Below are 20,384 nucleotides of genomic sequence, written 5' to 3'. Positions count from 1 at the left end.
TATAAAACAAGGTATGAAATCTTGCTACCATCTCTGTGGCCTCCATTTCTCTCCCTCCTTCCTTCTGTATGTAACTGCTTTTCTTTGGTTGCTTATTTTTCTTTCCACCTGTGTTTTGTTTTTTAATATAAGCAAATATATGTGTGTGCATAGGTATTCATATTATTTGATCATCTCTTAGATTAAAAAGTACTGTACATTGCACAGTATTGTGTGCCTTGCTTTTTTTTACTTAACAACATATTCTGATCATTGCTCCAAAGCAATATGTAGACATCTCCTTTTATTACTGTATAATACTCCAATGTGTGGATTTACTATAGTCTACTCTGTCAGTACTTTACTGAATGAACCGAGTCCCTTGTGAAGGCAGAAGCACTATCAGAGTGTTCCCAAAGCCTTGTGTGTATGGCACCTCATATTTTGGCCGTTTTGTCTTTGGGACAAATCCCTAAAGTGGGATTGTTTCTTTGGAGGATAAATATGTAAGTAATTTTGCTAGATGTTGCCACATTGTACCATTTTTCATCCCATTAGCAGTGTAAGAGAATATTGTGAAACTTTGGAAGTTTTGCTATTCTGATAGTGAGAAATTATCTGAGTAAACCTCAATTTTGCATTTTTCTTATTATGAATGAAGTTGTTGAAGTGCTATTTGATATCTTATTCTATGAACTGTTTGTGCTTACCTTTTGCCCATCTTACTATTGCGTTGTTAGTCTTTTTCTTCTTGATTTTTTAGAAGAATTTTATGTTAGAGGTATTAGTTGATTAGCTGATGTAAGTTGAAGTGTATTTTTTTTTACCCACAGTTTGTACAGCTTTTTGATTATAATTGGTTCTTATTATAATTTAAAGTGTGTATATAACCTTTGGCGCAATTCTACTTCCAGGAATTTATCCTAGAATGCTGTACATTTGTATATATGAAAGGATATTAATTGTCCCAACAATTCCATTCCTTGGTTATAGCCAAGGGAATTGGAAATCTATGTTTCTACAAAAACTTGTACATCAGTGTTTATAGCAGCACTATTCATAATAGCCAAAGGTAGAAAAAACTCAAGTGTCAATTAAACTGATGAATGAATACACAAAATGCAGTATATCTATACAATGGAATATTGTTTGGCCATAGAACTGAAAAATGAACATGGATGAACTTTGAAAATATTGTGCCGAATGGAAGCAGCAAGACACAATAAGCCACACGTTTTATGATTACGTTTGTGAATTCTATTTATATATGATTCTAGAATAGGCAAATCCACAGAGACAGAAGGTAGATTAGCAGTTACCAGGGGATGGGGTGAGGAGAAAATGGGGAGTGAGTGCTAATGGATATGAGATTTCTTTTTAGGTGATGGTTTTAGAACTTTGTGAATATATGAAAAACCACTGAATTGTATATTTGAAAGTGGTGAATTTCATGGGATATGAATTATATCCCAATAAAAAAATTTTAATGAGTATCTCCAACCTAATCATGAGAGAACATTAGACATATTCAAACTGAAGGGCATTCTACAAAATAACTGGTGAAGTATATACCAGAACTCCTCAAAAGTGTCAAGATCATGAAAAATAAAAATCTTAGGAATCATCTCAGATTGGAAAAGCTTAAGGAAACATGAGACCTAAATGCAGTGTGAAATCCTGGATTAGGTCCTAAACTAGGAAAAAGAAAAAATTAGTGGGGAAAATAGTGAATTCAAATAAGATTTGTAGATTAGCTAAAGTAGTGTAGTAATGTTAGTTTCCAGGTTTGAATAATTGTACCATAGTTATTTAAGATGTTAACATTTGGGGAAGCTGGTAAGGGGTATACAAGGACTCTACTGGTTTTACAGCTTTCTATAAGTTTAAAATTATCTCAGAAAGTTTTAAAATGAAAATTATTAATTGCAACAACATTGAAAAAGTGGAAACTCCATTGATAACGATCAATATGGAATGGTTAAAATAATGCTATATTCATACAGTGGAATACCATGTAGCTATTTGTATACAGTGACATGGAAAGATATAGAATAAGGTAAAAAAAAAAAAAGGTAATATGTATATTCTGTTACCATTTATATAAAAGGATGTTTTTACCTGTGAATGTACATTCATAAAAATATATGACATTTCTAGCATTGTGATTGCCTATGGAGAGTAGAACATGTATATTCCCTTACTTTAAGGTTTTATGACTTTCATTTGTTCATGTAACAGTTGTAATATTTTTAAGTGTATATATTCCATAAAAAGGAATGCAGAAAGATAATAAACTCATTAGTCTCTACTGTTATATAAAACATTAGGTGGAAGAGAAGTGCTAAGTCCAAGTATGTAGTTCCCTTAATACTGCCTTTCATGTATTTGATATTTTGGTTCTTTGTATTAAAGCTCATCAGCTAACTTTTAGAAGTATATGTGCAGTGATTCATTGGTTTGTTGCTGTGTCCTACTTTGAATGAAATCCATGGAGTACTTGTTTTGCACCATGTCTTGTTTTGATGACTAGTTACAAGCTTCTATACTATAGCCAGAGTGATGTTAAACCCCTTGTCATGTCTCCTTAGGGGAGAATCACAGTAGGCTTAAGAGAGCTGAGACTAGGGGCTTCCCTGGTGGCGCAGTGGTTGAGAGTCCACCTGCCGATGCAGGGGACACGGGTTCGTGCCCTGGTCTGGGAAGATCCCACATGCCGCGGAGCGGCTGGGCCCGTGAGCCATGGCCACTGAGCCTGCGCGTCCAGCGCCTGTGTCCGCAACGGGAGAGGCCACAACAGTGAGAGGCCCGCGTACACACACACACACACACACACACACAAAAGAGAGCTGAGACTAGAAGTTGTTTTCCTTCTTAAGCAATACAATGTTAATTCCTCATATTAAAAAAATAAAATCAGTGCTTACTGTTTCCTATGACGGGTAGTATACAGTCTTTTAAACAGAATGCTATGGACAATGCCTTTTATTTACCTATAAGCTAACTTTCAATATGCTAGGAAAATCATCACTGAGTTAAAAACTTCCTGCATTTAGCACCCTGGAGTACCCTACATGTGAGAGAAAGCTCAAAGACAAGTCTAGACCTACAACTGCTCTTGGCTTTTTCTATTTGAAGTTTATGTTTGAAAGAAATAGGTCTTAATCCATATGGATGCCTCATCATTAATCACACAGGCTTCCTTTCCTTCTATTGAAGAATGCCCTTTTGGGGTCCCTTACATGATTTCGAATATTCCACATGCTTATATATGTAAATGTATGTATATATACATTTTTCTTTAATTGTGGTAAAATACACATAATATAAAAATGGATAAAATGGTAAATTTTAAGTGTACAGTTCAGTAGTATTAACTATATTTGCATTGTTAATCGACAGAACATTTTCATCTTGCAAACCAAACTTATACCCATTAAACAACAATTTCCTCTTTCCTCCTACCCTGGCCTGTGGCTTTGGCATCCATCATTCTACCTTTTGTTTTTGTTTTTTTAAAAAAAATTATTTATTTTTTGGCTGCGTTGGGTCTTCACTGCTGCACACGGGCTTTCTCTAGTTGCAGCAAGCAGGGGCTACTCTTTGTTGCAGTGAGCGGGCTTCATTGCGGTGGCTTCACTTATTGCGGAGCACGGGCTCTAGGCACGTGGGCTTCAGTAGTGGTGGCTCACGGGCTTAGTTGCTCCGCAGCATGTGGGATCTTCCTGGACAAGGGCTTGAACCCGTGTCCCCTGCATTGACAGGTGGTTTCTTAACCACTGCGCCACCAGGGAAGTCTCATACCTTTTGTTTCTATGTGTTCTTCTACTTTAGATACCACATATTAGTGGAATCAAAAAGTATTTGTTTTTTTTTTGTGACTGGTTTATTTCACTTAGCATAGTGTCCTCAAGGTTCATTCATGTTGTAACATGTTTCACATGCTTATATTTTAAGTCATTTGTCACCCACATTCCCCTGCTTCCGAACACCACTGATACTGTGAAGTGTTGTGTGTTTTTTTGTAGTCTAGCGTTCAAAAAATGATTTCTCAGACATTTGTGTTTGCTCTTTCTAATCACAAATGTCTATAACATATAGTGACTACACAATCTACTCTTTTAAATAAGATAGTAAAAAATGATGTTTGTGATGAAGGGTAATCTCACACATTTTTCACTGAGTTATGTTTGGACTAAGGATGATATTGGAGAGTTACAAAAGAGACTCAAAAATAATCTTAAGAGTTTAAAATTAATCATGAGGGCAACGGGGTGGGGAGTTGTATCAGTTACTATTTGCTACATAAGAAACTACCCCAAAATTTAGTGGCTTAAAACAAATATTCTTTGGGTTAGCAGTTTGGGCTAGGCTCAGTGTGGGGTTCTTCACTGGATTTTTTTGGAGTTACTCATACTTCTTTAGTCATCTGCAGGCTTGATTGGAGTTGGATGATCTCAACTGGCCTTGCCCCTGTATCAGGCAGTTGGCAATGGCTATTCACTGGTTGGTCTGGAGGGCCTCATATGCTCTCATTCTCCTATGCCTAGATGGTATTTCTTCATGTGGTCTAGAAGGCCTCTGGAGGCCTATGTCAGAAGTCCGTGTTGTTACTTTACCTATCTGTTGGTTAGATCAAGTTATTAAACCACCCCAGATCTAGGGAAGTGGAGAAATAGACTGTGCCTTTTGATGGAACTGACAGCACAGTCATGTTGTAGAAAGGTTTTGTGTACAGGAATGGGAGGAACCTATAGCTCATTTTTTGCAGTCTTCTACAGGAGTAATAGAATAAGATTTGTATTTTAGAATGATCACTCTGAGTGTAGTGTCAAGAAAGATTTGGAGGGGGCAGTGAAGAGGAGTCAAGGCAGGATCATCTGTGGGAGAGATGGTAATGTGAGTGTGTAAAAACATCATCACACACTTTTCATCCTCTGCTTCTAAACATCTCAAGATGTTCCATACTGATTTATAAAGAGGCAAAATGGAGAGGGGAGACATTGAACTGATCCAGAGAGGCTGCACTAGATAATGTTCAACAAGAAATAATCAGTTAAGCGTTGATAAATACTTTATAATTAGCTCATAATTTAAAGGAGAAGCCTGTGTCACTTTTTTCTTTAGCATACTAGCCACCAAGAGCTTAGGAAGAATTGGAAGGAAAGCAGATTTATTTTTGTCACCATTTCATATCCAGTTGCCCACACAAAGTTCCCACCATACCAGGGCCCGGCTGTCATGCCACATTGGTATTTGCTAGGGATGAATGATAATTCAATTAAAGTAGTTTATGTAGAGGTGAAAGAAAGTGTTTGCATTTTAGAAGAGGTGTTTGTTAATTTAAACAATTTCTCACTGACAGATGTAAGCTTTTAATGTTTGAACAAAAGGTGGGTTGTCTATTTTTTGCAAGGTGTTAAAAATAGCATAATTATATAATGATATGTGCACACAGACAAAAGTGTGTACCTGTTTTTATATTTAATCAGCATTGCAGCCACATGGATCTCTTTTCCAGTGGTCTCCATAAATAGAGCTTGCCTGGGAAAGAAGCACTAAATCACAGAAATTGCAAATGAGAAATAGGGTGGCCCGCCTATGCTTTCTACTGTGGGTGGTTTTCAGAGGGTTTTTTTGTTTTGTTTTTAATTCTTGTGTGCATGATGCTTGATAAACAAAATGATTTAAAAGGAATAGTTAGGCTATTTGTTGACATATTCACTCGCAGTTTGAGAGTAGTTTCTTTGCAGTGTGGGGTGGGTAACTATCAGAATTTCCACCCAAATAATTTGGAAATTATTAGTAAATGCATATAACCCATTTACTTTTTTAAAAGTTATTTTTGCCACCACTTCTGCTTTTGTTTTCATGCTGTGGATTTTAAAACAGATTACAGATATCTTCTTATTTCAAAATTTAATACATTAGCATGTGGCTCTAAGGTGTGAGGATATTTTAAAAAATCTTACTTCAGTACCATTATTACAATGAGTATAAGTCTTGAGTATCATTTAATATTCCATTTTCAAATTTCCCTGACTGTGTTGATGAAAAATTAATCAGTCGATCTAAGAAAGAAATGGAAAATTTTGAGCCAAATTTGAGGATTATAACTGGGAAGAGCATCTCAGAAAACTCTGAGAACTGTTTGGCCCATCAGAAGTCAAGACACAGTTATATTAAGCTTTTTTGAGACAGAGCGTTGTCCATCAAATGACATATTATTGACAGTTCACACAATCCAGATCTGAGTGCCATGTGACACCTTATCAAGAAAAGAATGTTATCTTTAAGGAGTTGACTTGGGAGAATGTTGTTCTTCATGGTTGAGGGGAAATTTCTGCTGATGGGGAAGGTTTGGTTGATGCATAATGCAGATACACAATCCACAGTGGGGAGAGAGGGGGTGCCAAATGGCAGAGAAAATTTTTTATGTTTAAATTTTTCTTGTCTTGGCATAAAATACGAATTTTATTTCACAGTTGACTCAGTTTTTTTCCAGTTAGTTTGAGTCAAAACCCAAAGTGCACATATTGCTTTTGGTTAATATTTCTTAAATTTGTTTTAATCTATATACTGATGTAGTATATGGTTCCTCCCCCCCACCCCATACTGTTTCTTTGAGGAATATGGGTCATTTTTTTCTACATTCTGGGGTTTGCTGTTTAAAAGACCAGAGAAAAGACATCAGTCTCAGAAGAGCTCCTTCTTCTATATCATGTGTATTTTGTCGAGTGCTTGTTATATAGAGAGAAGAGCTATTTGGGATACATCTCTGAACAAAACAGACAAAAAATCCTTTTCCTTCATGGCATTTACATTCCCATTCCAGGGGAGGTAGACAATAAACAGAATGAAGTTTGTTAGACATCTTCTAGAAAACAATAGAGCATAACAAGGGAATAGGGACGTGTAGGACCAGTTGGATGTGTTAGATGTGTGGCCAAGTGCAGTAGGAGCTAGGGAGGGTGGAGCAGAGGAGTAACATCTGATTTACATTTAAATGGTTGCTCTGGCTGCCCTGCAGAGGGTGAAGGAGCTAGGATGGAAAGCTACTCTGTTATTGGCACAATTACAATGGCAGAGTTTCTGACTCCAGGGGCTGGAACAACTGATGCAGAAGGTCTCCTCACAGGCAGAGGCTGATGAGTTGCTACCATTTCCATTCACTATTCTATTGATAAAGAACTGATGAAACTGAAACCTCACAGCTCAGATGGGATTTGAACCCACAGGCTGGGATTCGAACCCAGACTTGAACCCACTGTCTTTTAATTGAGGTCACACACCTGGTCTCAGGATTTAATGATGCTCAGGTTCTTTATGTCTTGTCACAGAAAGAATTCAGTGAGAGACAAAGTGATAGGTAAGTAGATTTATTTAGAGAGATAACACATTCCATAGACAGAATGCAGTTGTCTTGGAAAGTCACAGCGGCCTAGGGAGAAACACTGCACAGACAGAGTGTGGGCCATCTAAGAAGGCAAGAGGCCCTGAAATATGGGGTGGCTAGTTGTTAAGGGCTGGGTAATTTCATAGGCTAACGAGTGGGAGGATTATTCCAACTATTTCGGGAAAGTGATGGGGATTTCCAGGAATTGGGCCACGACCCACTTTTTGGCCTTTTGTGATTGGCCTCGGAACTGTCATGGCGCCTGTGGGTATGTCATTTAGCATGCTCATGTATTACAATGAGTGTATACTGAGATTCAAGGTCTAGTGGAAGTCGAATCTACCACCATCTTGGACCTAGTTGGTTCTAACTAGTTTATGCTGTATCCAAGGCTATGTCATTCTTTTAAAGGTTGTGCTCTACCCCCTTCCCTCCTTGTTTCAAAACATGGTTTGAAGGCTGGGTTATATTAAAGATCTTTTTTTTAGTTGTTTGATGCTTAATTGCTTCTTTTTCTTTTAAATTTTGTAAAATGCTTTCTGTTTTTCAAATGTCTTATTTAGTGACATTTAAAACTACTTATTATTAGACATTGCAAAAATCTAGAAATTTACAAGTTTGGATTTTTAATAACAATTGTTCTTGGCCCGTTTTGAAAATTTTCAAAACTACAAAAATTAAAAGAATAGTAAAATGAATAGTCATTCCCTTCATCTAAATTCAACAATTTAACAAAATTAAATTTTGTGACATTTGCTTTAGAAAGTATATATGTTCCTTTTTTTTTTTTTTTTGCCAAATCATTTGACAACAAGTTGCAGTAACATTAAGGCTGTTGCAGGAAAGATAGCGGGAGTGAGAGGATGGTCACCTCCTATCTCAGGCGAATCCCTGGGACAGCCACCAAGTGTGGGTTCTTGGCTTTGCACAGGAAAGAATTCAAGAGCAAGCCATAGTAAAGTGAAAGAAAGTTTATTCAGGTAGAAACACACTCCATATACAGAGTGTGGACCATCTCAGAAGGTGAGAGAGGCACCAGGGTACGGGGTTGTCAGTTTTTATAGGGGTAGGTAATTTCATAGCCTAATGAGTGGGAGGAGTATTCCAGCTATTTTGGGGAAGGGATGGGGATTTCCAGGAATTGGGCCATTTCCCACTTGTTGACCTTTTATGGTCAGCCTTGGAACTGTTATGGCACCTGTGGGTGTGTCATTTAGTGTGCTGATGTGTTACAGTGAGCATATACTGAGGCTCAAGGTCTAGTGGAAGTCGACTTGTGCGCCATCTTGAACCTAGTTGGTTCTAACCAGTTTATCGTGTCCTCAGGCCATGTCATTCTTTTAAAGGTTGTGCCCTGCCCCCTTCCTGTCTCAATGCCAAATGATTATCTAATATATAGTACATATTGAAATTTTTTCCTCTTGTCTCCTTTTTATCCAGGATCCAGTTCAGTATCCCCCATTTGTTTTCTATGACTCTTGTTTCCTTTAATTTGTACAAGTCTCCTACCTTTACTTTGGTCTTTTATGACATTGACTTTTGTGTGTGTGTGTGTGGTACGTGGGCCTCTCACTGTTGTGGCCTCTCGCGTTGCGGAGCACAGGCTCCGGACGCGCAGACTCAGTGGCCATGGCTCACGGGTCCAGCCACTCCGCGGCATGTGGGATCTTCCCGGACCAGGGCACGAACCCATGTCCCCTGCATCGGCAGGCGGACTCTCAACCACTGCGCCACCAGGGAAGCCCCGACATTGACATTTTTAAGGAGACCAGGCCAGTTGTCTTGTAGAATGTCTCACAATCTGAATTTGATCATTTCCTCATGATTAGATTCTAATTAAACCATGCAGATATGCTTTTACCTTTTGAAGTCTTAAAAATATAAGCTTAGGAATAATGGGGATTTTGCAAAGTCTTTTGTAAGTATCACTTCCAGTTATTACAAAATGCTAGTACAGCACTTGATTTTGTAAAAACCATTGGCACAGAGTCAAAGAACATTAAATTGAGTGGACTTTTAGGTTTTATCTCCAGAAGTCATAAACTGCAGAAAACTAGCAGAATAGGCACAGTTTTTCAAACAAAACAGAAACAGAAAGCTGGATTTTGACACCTTGAGGTATCAAAGTGTGTTTTCAGATTTGACCTAGTCCTTATTGTTCTTCCCCACCTCCTATAATTTTACGTCATCTGTGCTGCCCCTGAAGCTTTTGAGCATATCCCCTGCCTACCACTCTTGTGTAGCAAGGGAAACTTCAGGCTTAGGCCAAATTGCTAAGGAACACATAATTAATGTGTTCAGACAGAATATTCAGGTCCTGGAACTCCAGTCTCTTGAAGAAGCAGTTGATTTCCTACCAAAGTTCCAGTGATTTGCATTGATGGGACAAGTAGAAAGTCTCATCAATGGCACCTTCCATGATTAGGGAAGATGAAGAAATCAGAGATACCACAGAATTAAGTTTTATCTTAAATAATATAGGTAGGTCCTAAATTTATTTTATACAGTTTGTGTGTGTGTGTGTGTGTGTGTGTATGTTAGATACCATTTTAGGATAATGAGTTTTTTATAGCTGTTTACTATTTTTCATAATAATTTCCTTCCTTTTTTAGCTACAAGGCTTTGGCCGACCAAGTGTACACCATGCTGCTCTTGTCATCTTCCTTGAATTCTTTGCATGGGGCCTATTGACAACTCCAATGTTAACTGTAAGTATTGCTGAACTAGGTCCTTGTTTATGAGAGCAGAGACATTGTTAAGCATATGTCCCCAGAGCTATATGTCTAGGTATGTATTTGAGAGTAGCTCTTGACAATAATTTAAGACTGTTTACCATTGGGTTGTTTCCACTGTGTAGACTGTGAACCACCTGCAACTAAATACCTGCTTATTAAATATTCCTGGGTAGCAGGGCCACTCCCAGAATCTCGGGAGTGCTGTGAATGAACTACAGTCTGTATATCTAGGAAAATCTTTAAGAAGTCTTTAAGAAATTATTGCAAAGCTTTGTTGAAGTTTGTAACTTCCTTTGTATGGGTGTAATGACCTTTGACTTAAGAACATAGTAACAGGAGATTAGTAAGTACCGTTTAACAATGACAGTGATGAATGTAAGAATGCCCCGATTTCCGTTTTTGATAGCTGACCTACAGCCATTTCTTTGTAGAAGCCATTGAATTTCTTAGTAAGAACTTGGATGTTTGATATATAGTGTGGTTAGAGGGAAGGGAGATGCTGAAGAAAAGATTGGGGTGCAGATTTTAGGTGCCTAGTAACTACTTAACACTTAGTTTTAGTAAAGGTATTTTTTAATTGGCCTTACAGTTCAGTTGACTTAAATTGTTTTTTAAAAATCGTTGGTTAGGGCTTCCCTGGTGGCACTGTGGTTGAGAGTCCGCTTGCCGATGCAGGGGACACGGGTTCGTGCCCCGGTCCGGGAAGATCCCACATGCCGCAGAGCGGCTGGGCCCGTGAGCCGTGGCCGCTGAGCCTGCACGTCCGGAGCCTGTGCTCCGCAACGGGAGAGGCCACAACAGTGAGGGGCCTGCGTACTGCAAAAAAAAAAAAAAAAAATCTTTGGTTAACCCTTCCCAATCACCAGCCTTACCAGAGAATCCCTTTGGGTTCAGATAAACTTTGTTCCCAAGTTAGGTTTAGAAAATAGAGAACTTTAGAGGATGACTATTAGCCTTACATATGACTTTGCTATACCCTTTTTAAAGTTTTTAATTCTTTTGGCACAGTTAAAATTACATTTTGGATGGAACAGGTTAAAAAACTGCCTGTGTTTTTATCCTCTATTTATTCTTTTTCATTGCATTTCCTTTTTCTTCATAATGCTTTACTGCAGGAGGTAACTGGTTATTAGTTAATGGGGGATAAGTGGTCTCCATTTTAAGTTTCACGAAATCCTGCGTGCTGTGTGAATCACAGTCTCTAGTGCCTAGGGCTGCCTGGAACACAGTTGATGCTCAACGTGTATTTTCTTTGAACAAATGTATGTGTTGTGGGCACACACATAATGTGTTGTCAAGTTATTGCTTCTCCAAGACATATTTTTAGTGTAAATATAGACACACCATGCTGCTCATTTTAATAAACTGTTATAATAATTTTTTTTTTTTTCCCCCGGTACGCGGGCCTCTCACTGTTGTGGCCTCTCCCATTGCGGAGCACAGGCTCCGGACGCGTAGGCTCAGCAGCCATGGCTCACGGGCCCAGCCGCTCCGCAGCATGTGGGATCTTCCCGGACCGGGGCACAAACCTGTGTCCCCTGCATCGGCAGGCGGACTCTCAACCACTGCGCCACCAGGGAAGCCCATATAAAAATAATTTTTCATTAATTTTTAATTTTTGGCCCTAGTTCTCTGAATTTTTCCCCACAGTTTCTTTAGCTTACAAAGTTAAGAGTTTCAAACTAGTATTTTTCTGATGCAACCCGTTGCCTATAATTGCTAAATGTAGAAGTAATTCTGTAATCATTCTTCATTTGGTAAGAATTCAAATTGAAATGAAGAATGTTGTAGTGTTTTTGATACCATGTGAGAAATTCTAAAACCTCCTTCCAGATGGTTAAAATTCTTGGGCCTTTTTAACCCTAGACCAGATTATCAGATCCCTTTTAAATTTAATTAATAAGTTAATGGACTAATTAATGTACCTTCTTCCTTCTTACTGCCCAAAGCAGATAATTTTCTTAGGGTTACTGTGTCCCTGTTAGACCCTGCAGTGCAGTCTTAGAAACCAGCTTAAGTGCTGCTTTACTGCCTCTTTGCAGTTTCTGAGCAATTTTGCTTCTTGCAAAGATTTGGTTAAAAAGAACATTTATGTGAGGAATACAGAGTTACTAGCTTCACTCTACAGTGTCATAGAAGAAGTGTTGTTGAGTTAATAGATGTGCTTATTCTCTTTCTCTAAGCTCTTGGTGTTGCTAAATTAAGCTAAATGTCCTTTACTTTCCTATCTCCCCCAGATTTTACACCACAATTTAACTCTCTTTCTTTTTTGACATGGGGGGACTGGTTCACTCCTCCTTTTGAAAAGAAAGATCTCTTTTTTTCCCCCCTTGCTGTAGCTAGTGGGCAGCACTCTGTCCTGTTTCCAAAGCAAGAAAATACAGTCTTGAGATGAGGATTTGGAAATATAAAACAGTACATACATATTCATATATTGTCCAATCTGACTATCTCTGCATCCTAGCATTCATTAGGACCCTCTGTTTGAAGTAGTGTAGAACAATTTCTTCTTCTTAGTCATTTTCTCTGAGATTTGTTGCCTGTCTCATGTGGCCATGTCATAGATTACAACTTTAGTTTGCTAATTAAGCACCATCAGAAAGGTCTCCACCCCTAATACACTGAAGCAAAACCACAAAGTTGGCCTTACACAGTGACCTTAACCTTCTAGTAGTACTATTAGTTCTTCGTACATAAAAATGACCTTTCTCTTGTCTTACATCCCTGCCTGACATTCTACCCTCTACTCAAAATGTGCATCCTTTTAGAGGGCCTGATCTCATTTTAATATAAATAAAGTAATCTGATTAAATTTATTTAAAAGTCTTTAGGTATATTTAAATAGAACACTTATTTCAATAAAGATATACTTAATATTCTTGTGAGTGAAGAATTTTAGTTTTGCAATTTGCAGATTTTCTTTTATAAGCTCACCTTCCTGGAATCCTGATAGAGATTCAAGGACTCAGTATTCCTTACTATACCATCTTCTGTCTGTATGGTGATCTAATAATCCAAAGAATTCTCTTTAAACACTTCCCTGCTACATTCAGTTTTCCTATCCCTTCTTACTTACTCTCAAAATATGTTTTCATTTAACAAACATATATTCTATCTCATCAGCCCCTTATTTGCTCCACAGTCCAGCGCTTCTGCTTCCTTTGCTTTAATCAGTGTTTCCTCTTGGGAGTTGAGGTGGATGGAATGGATAGAGCTGTTTGTCAGGCATTTTGGGCATAATACACAGGCACTTTGAGGCATGATTTGCTCTGCACATGAAAAGGAAGTAAGTTCTAACTATAGTCACATGGACACTGTTTGCTTTCTGGATTCATAAGATTTTCCAGGCTCATTTTTATGGTTTTGACAGGTTCCTAATAGTGTTTTGACCAAAGTACCCAGAACCTACCCTCTTGTGTGTCATATAATTATTAAAATAAGTAGCATTCACTAAAGGTATCCATAATATATGATGACAGTGTGTTAAATCTTTGCCTTCTTTTGCCAAGCTGACCGTTATGATATCATGAGTATTAATTAGACACAGTGACCTTTGTTTGGCATTTATTTCTGACCTATTTTTGTGTGTTGTATGTTGTAATCTGTAGCATGCTTTTATATCTATAAACTTGTGAATGCTTAAAAAAAAACAATGCTGATTTCCAACTTACCTAATTAATACAGTTATAAGAAGAGTTGACATGGAAATACAAGGAAACTGTTGGTGGGTCTCTTCGGCTTAAAATTTGGTATATAAAATATTTAGTGTGCATTCTGTTTTTTTCATAGATTTTTTTCAGCATTTTAATATGTCATTATATTGTCTGGCATCCATTGTATCTGACAGGAAGTCAGCTGTTAATAAGTATTATTGTTCTCTTGATGTCAGGGGGTCTGCAAACTATGGCCCACAGGCCTAATCTGGCCTACTGCGTGTTTTTATGTGGTCTGTATACTAAGAATGTTTTTTACATTTTTAAAAGGTTGGAAAATATCAAAAGAAGGTATTTGGTGACACATGAAAATTATATGAAATTCAAATATAAAATTCTGTTGGACCATGACAATGCCCATTGAATGTGACAGCTTTTGTTCTACAATGGCAGAGTTGAGTAGTTGCACCACAGACAACCTTACCTGAAATATTTACTATGTACTGTATGTTCCTTTATGGAATAAGTCTGTCAGTCCCTGATGTAAACGGTAATTCATTCCCTTTTTCTTGCCGCTTTAGAGATTTTCTCTTTGTCTTTCAACAGTTTGACTATGCTATAATGTGTCTAGGTGTGGATCTTTCTGTGTTACATTTTTTTTGGCCATGCCCTGCAGTTTGTGGGATCTTAGTTCCCTGACCAGGGATTGAACTTGCCCCCTCGGCAATGAATGCTGAGTCCTAACCACTGGACTGCTAGGGAATTCCCTTTTTGTGTTACTTTTACTTGGGGTTTGTTTGGCTTCCGGGGTCTGTAGATTAACATTTTTAATCAAATTTGGGAAGTTTTTGGCCATTATATTTTTTAATATTTTTGCTCCCCTTTCTCTCCTTCTCTTTTGGGACTCTCATTATACTTCATAATGTTTCACAGGTCTTGGAAGCAAAGTTCATCTTTTTTTTTCCCTCAAAAATTACTGTCAGACTTTTGACTTTTGATATTACAGGAGGTCAACAAATTCTGTCCTAATAAAGCTGGACAAAACAGTCAAAAACAACCATTTCAGTGCTCTGGGATTCAAAGGCACACAACAAACTGAGAAGCATTTATTTATTAAGCTACTGAACTTCAGGCAAGAATAGTGAGTTTGCAGTTCTGAGCTATATCCTTTTGCTATAATTATAACTGTGAGTATAACAGTTTCTGAGTCCTGTGAATCCTTTTAGCAAATCTCTGAAATCCGTTCTATCGTTGATGGACATTTGGGTTTACTGTGTTTGCCTATTACAAATACTGCTTTTGTGATATTTCTTGTATATGTCTTATCAGTTAAGGTGTAAACATTTTTTCTTGTTTCTTGTAATACATACTTAGGAGAAAAATTGGAGGGTTTTGTTCAATTTAGGTATATACTGCCAAAAGTTTTCCAGAGTGGTTGAATCAATTTACCCTCCAACAAGCCAGGCTCTACATCTTCACTCACAGTTGGTATTTCATTTTAGTCATTCTGATGGGTACAGTGTGGCCTTAATTTGCATCTTCCTAATGATCAATGAAGTTAACCCCCTTTATGTATATTTATTTGCCATGTGAATATCTGATCATATTTCTTTTCCCTCCTTGGATTGCCTTTTCACTCTCTTAATAATGTCTTTTTATGAACAGTAGTTCATAATCTTTACATAGTTCAGTTAACTGATGTTTTTCTTATGTTTGGTTGCTTTCTTAAAATCTTGCTAAAGAAACTTTCTTCTTCCCCAGAGCTTTATTGGTTTATTTTACACACACAGATCTACCATACATCTAGAAAAAAATCACTGTATTTTATAGTGGTCAAGATTCATTTTGGTTCATATATAGTTGAACCAGCATCATTTATTTAAAAAATCTTTCTTTCCCCACTGTATGTGTCAACTTTGTCATAAAGCAGGCAGCCATATTCATGTGGATTTGTTTCTAGGTTTTGTATTCTATTTGTGTATGTATCCTGTGTCGATACTATGCTGTGTTGATTTCCATAGCAATATCTTGATATCTTATATAACTTTCATAACTTGGTTCTTCTTTCTCAAGATTGCCTTGGCTATTGTAGGTCTTTTCTATATCCATATACATTTTGTAGTCAGCTCTTCAATATTCACAAAATATCTTGCTGGGAATTTTGATTGTGATTGCATTACTACAGATTAATTGAGGGAGAACTGACATCTTTACACTATTGAGTCTTCTAATCTACATGGTATATTCTCCTTTTATCCAGTCTTTAAAACTTTCTCTGAATAATGTTTTACATTTCTCAGTGCATGAATTTTTCACGAGATTTATTCCTAGGTATTTGGGTTTTGATGCTATAGTAAATAATGTAGTTTTAAAGGTTAATTTTCTAATTGTTGATGGTACATAAAACAATTTGTTTTTGTGTCCTGACCTTGTGTTTAGTAATTTTTCTAGATTCACTTATTAATCCTTATAGTTTATCTGTAGGTTTTATACACATTCATATCTTTTGTAAATAATGACAGTTTTTAACTCATTCCAATCCTTTTTATTTTTATTTCTTTTTCTTTCTTTGTTGTATTGATTATGACATCCAGTGTAAGGTTGAATAGAAGCAGTCATAGCGGGTGTCCTTATCTCATAAATGATTTGATATTCTAAAATTCACCACTAAGTATGATGTTTGCTGTAGATTGTTTTTATAGACACTCGTTATCAGAGAAAGGAAGTTCCCTTCTGTTTCTGTTTTGCTTATTGTTATAATGAATGGGTGTTAACTTTTATCAGATGAAGTTTCTGCATATAACCAGACAATTAGATTTTCCCCTTTATTCTGGTAATGTGGTCAGTTATATTGATTTTTGAATATTAAGCCACCCTTGTATTCTTGTAGTAAATTCCACTCAGTTATGAGAAATATATAATTTTAAAAACCATCACTGGATATGATTTACTAGTATTTTGTTCGTGTCTTTGTAATTATGGGCACAATAGAGATTGGAGTGTAATTTTCTTTTCTTGTAATGTCCTCATCATGTTTTAGTATTAAGGTTTTGTTGGCCTTATAAAAATTAATTTGGAAAGGGTCTCCTCATTCTCTGGGAAAGTTTGAGTGAGATTGCTGATATTTCTTCTTTAAATGTTTGGAAGAATTTGGTGAGGCTGAAGTTTTTTGTTCTTTTGTTTATTTTAGCAAAGATTTTTAATAACATTTCATTTTTTTAATGAGATGTGACTATTCAGATTATGTATATTTTCTAGTGTCTGTTTTGGTAAGTTCTGTTTTTCAAAGAATTTTTTCACTAAACATATAAGAGTCTAGTTTATTAGCAAAAAGTTCATAATATCTTCTTTCCTTTTTTTTTTTGCGGTACGTGGGCTTCTCACCGTTGTGGCCTCTCCCGTTGCGGAGCACAGGCTTCAGACGCTCAGGCTCAGCGGTCATGGCTCACGGACCCAGCCGCTCCGCGGCATGTGGGATCTTCCCAGACCAGGGCACGAACCCGTGTCCCCTGCATCGGCAGGTGGACTCAACCACTGCGTCACCAGGGAAGCCCCTACTTTTTTTTAAAATTGAGGTCTAATTGATGTATAACATTAGTTTCAGGTTTACAACATAATGATTTGATGTTTGTATATATTGCAGAATGATCACCACAGTAAATCTAGTCAACTTCCATCACCATACATAGTTATAAATTTTGTGTGTGATGAGAACTTAATTTTAAGATATACCTGCTTAGCACTTTTCAAATATGCAATACAGTATTATTAACTAAAATCAGCATGCTGTACACTACATCTCTATGACTTATTTGTTTAGGGTTTTTTTTGTCTTTTTTATTATTAATTTTTATCCGAGTATAGTTGATTTACAATGTTGCATTAGTTTCTGCTGCACAGCAAAGTGAATCAGCTCAATGTATACATATATCCCTTCTTTTTTGGATTTCCTTCCCATTTAGGTCACCACAGAGCACGGAGTAGAGTTCCCTGTGCTATACAGTAGGTTCTCACTAGTTATCCATTTTATACATAGTAGTGTATATATGTCAATCCCAAGCTCCCAGTTCATCCCCCCTCCCCCCTTGGTATCCATACATTTGTTCTCTACATCTGTTTCTGCTTTTCAATTAGGTCCATCTGTGCCATTTATCTAGATTCCACATATAAGCAATATCATACGATATTTGTCTTTCTCTTTCCGACTTACTTTACTCTGTATGACGGTCTCTAGGTCCATGACTTATGTGTTTTATAATTGGAAGTTTGTACCTTTTGACCCCCTTCATTAATTTGCCTACTCCCTGCCCCCTTGCCTCTGGCAGCCACAAATCTATGAGCTTGGTTTTTTGCTTTTGTTTTTTTAGATTCTACATATAGGTGAAATTATACAGTATTTGTCTTTCTCTGTCTGACTTATTTCACTTAGCATAATGCCCTCAAGTTCCTTCCATGTTGTCACCAAGATTCCATTCTTTTTTTTTTTTTTTTTTGGCGGTACGCGGGCCTCTCACTGTTGTGGCCTCTCCCGTTGCGGAGCATAGGCTCCAGACGCGCAGGCTCAGCGGCCATGGCTCACGGGCCTAGCCGCTCCGCGGCATGTGGGATCTTCCTGGACTGGGGCACGAACCCGTGTCCCCTGCATCAGCAGGCAGACTCTCAACCACTGCGCCACCAAGGAAGCCCTCCATTCTTTTTTTATAGCCGACTAATTAATGTTCATATATATGTGTGTATATATACACACATACATACACAGCACATCTTCTTCATCCATTGATGACCATTTCAGTTGCTTCCATATCTTGCCTACTGTAAATAATGACGTGATGAACACAGAGGTGCATAAATCTTTTCAAATTAGTGTTTTTGTTTTCTTCAGCTAAATACCCAGAAGTGGAACTCCTGGATCATATGGTAGTCCAATTTTTTGAGGAACCTCCATACTGTCCTCCAGTAGTTGCTGCACCAATTTACATTCTCACCAACAGTGCACAAGGGTTCCCCTTTTCCCACATCCTCGCCAGCACTTGTTATTTCTTGTCTTTTTGATAATAGCCATTCTAACAGGTGTTAGATGATATATCTCATTGTGGTTTTGATTTGCATTTCCCTGGTGATTAGTGATATTAAGCATCTTTCATGTACCTGTTGGCCATCAGTATGTCTTCTTTGGAAAAATGTCTGTTCAGATCTTCTGCCCATTTTTTAGTCACACTGTTCTGTTTTTTGCTATTGAGTTGTATGAGTTATTTATATATTTTGGATATTAACCTATTATTGGTACATGATTTGCACATATTTTCTCCTAGTTAGTAGGTTGCCTTTTCATTTTGTTGATGGTTTCCTTTGCTGTACGTAATCTTCATTCTTGTTATTAGTAATTTGTGTTTTTTCCCTTGGTTAATCTTATTGATAGTTTATCACTTTTACTAAGCTTTCAAAGAAGTTATTTTTGGCTTTGTTGATTTCCATTATTGAATGTTTGGATTTTATTTCATCGATTTCTCTTTTTTATTTTATTTATTTATTTATTTATTTTGGCAGTACACGGCCCTCTCACTGTTGTGGCCTTTCCCGTTGCGGAGCACAGGCGCTGGACGCGCAGGCTCAGCGGCCATGGCTTACGGGCCCAGCCACTCCACGGCATGTGGGATCTTCCTGGACCGGGGCACGAACCCATGTCCCCTGCATCGGCAGGTGGACTCTCAACCATTGCGCCACCAGGGAAGCCCCTGATTTCTCTTTTTTAAAACATTACCTCATTTCCTTATTTCTTTGGGTTGGATTTGCTGTTCTTTTCCTAGCTTCTTCATAAAGAAGCTTAGAACATTGATTTCAGCCCTTTTTTGGTTTTCAGTTACATGTATTTAAAACTAAATTCCTTTCAAGCATTAATATTGATATACATATAACTCATGAGGTTTAATTTATATCTTTATTATCATTTTGTTCATTCTTTTTTCTAATATTTCTTATAACTTCTTTGAATCATGGATTATTGGAAGTGTATTTTCTAATTTCTAAACATTTGGGATTTTTCTAGCTTGCGTTATTAGAGAACATATTGTGATGAATTGTTTCGGTTCTTTGAAATTTGTTGAAGTTTGCTTTATATTCTAGTATATGGTTAATTCTGATAAATGTTCCATGTGATCTAAAGAGAGCAAGTATTTTGTGGTTGGAATAGTGTTTTAAGTGTTAACTATTTTGAGTTAATTATGTTTGATGCCTTTTATATAATCACTGAAGTTTTTGTCTACCTGTTCTGCCATATGTTGAGAGAGATGTGTTTCTCTTCTACCTCCATTATTGTTGTGCAGCTAAATTATATATTTTTTAAACAATATAATACATTGTTATATTTTATACAGTCAGTATTCAGTTAGATTTACCCTATTATATTTCCATTCTGGTGCTCTTCTTCCTCTTTCTATATTATCTTCTAATCAATTCTTGAAGACTTTCCTTACTTGTTTTGCTTTGTTTGGTGCTGGTCCTTGTGTAACACATTGTTTTTAATGCATGTGGCATCCTCTTGAAACTTTTGGAGGACACTTATACTTATTTTAAAGCTTTCTTCTGTTTCCTACCATGATTTGGTTATTTGGCAGTGAGGTAGAT

The 20,384-nt window shown here is 37.1% G+C and overlaps 1 protein-coding gene across 2 annotated transcripts in view; it reads left to right on the top strand.

The window, feature by feature from the left end:
* Window positions 1-20,384, top strand: part of LOC115849909 (hippocampus abundant transcript-like protein 1) — an 81,578-nt gene that overhangs the window by 21,991 nt on the left and 39,203 nt on the right. For both annotated transcript variants that reach the window (XM_060301191.1, XM_030851525.3), the window contains exon 2: window positions 9,985-10,080. In XM_060301191.1, the coding sequence (XP_060157174.1) occupies window positions 9,985-10,080 (96 nt within the window). The remainder of the gene's footprint in view (window positions 1-9,984; window positions 10,081-20,384) is intronic.

The sequence above is a fragment of the Globicephala melas genome, chromosome 6, assembly GCF_963455315.2.
Source record: "Globicephala melas chromosome 6, mGloMel1.2, whole genome shotgun sequence".
Classification (NCBI taxonomy): domain Eukaryota; kingdom Metazoa; phylum Chordata; class Mammalia; order Artiodactyla; family Delphinidae; genus Globicephala; species Globicephala melas.
Note: the sequence above shows the minus strand (reverse complement) of the source record. Positions and strands in the feature narration are given on the sequence as shown.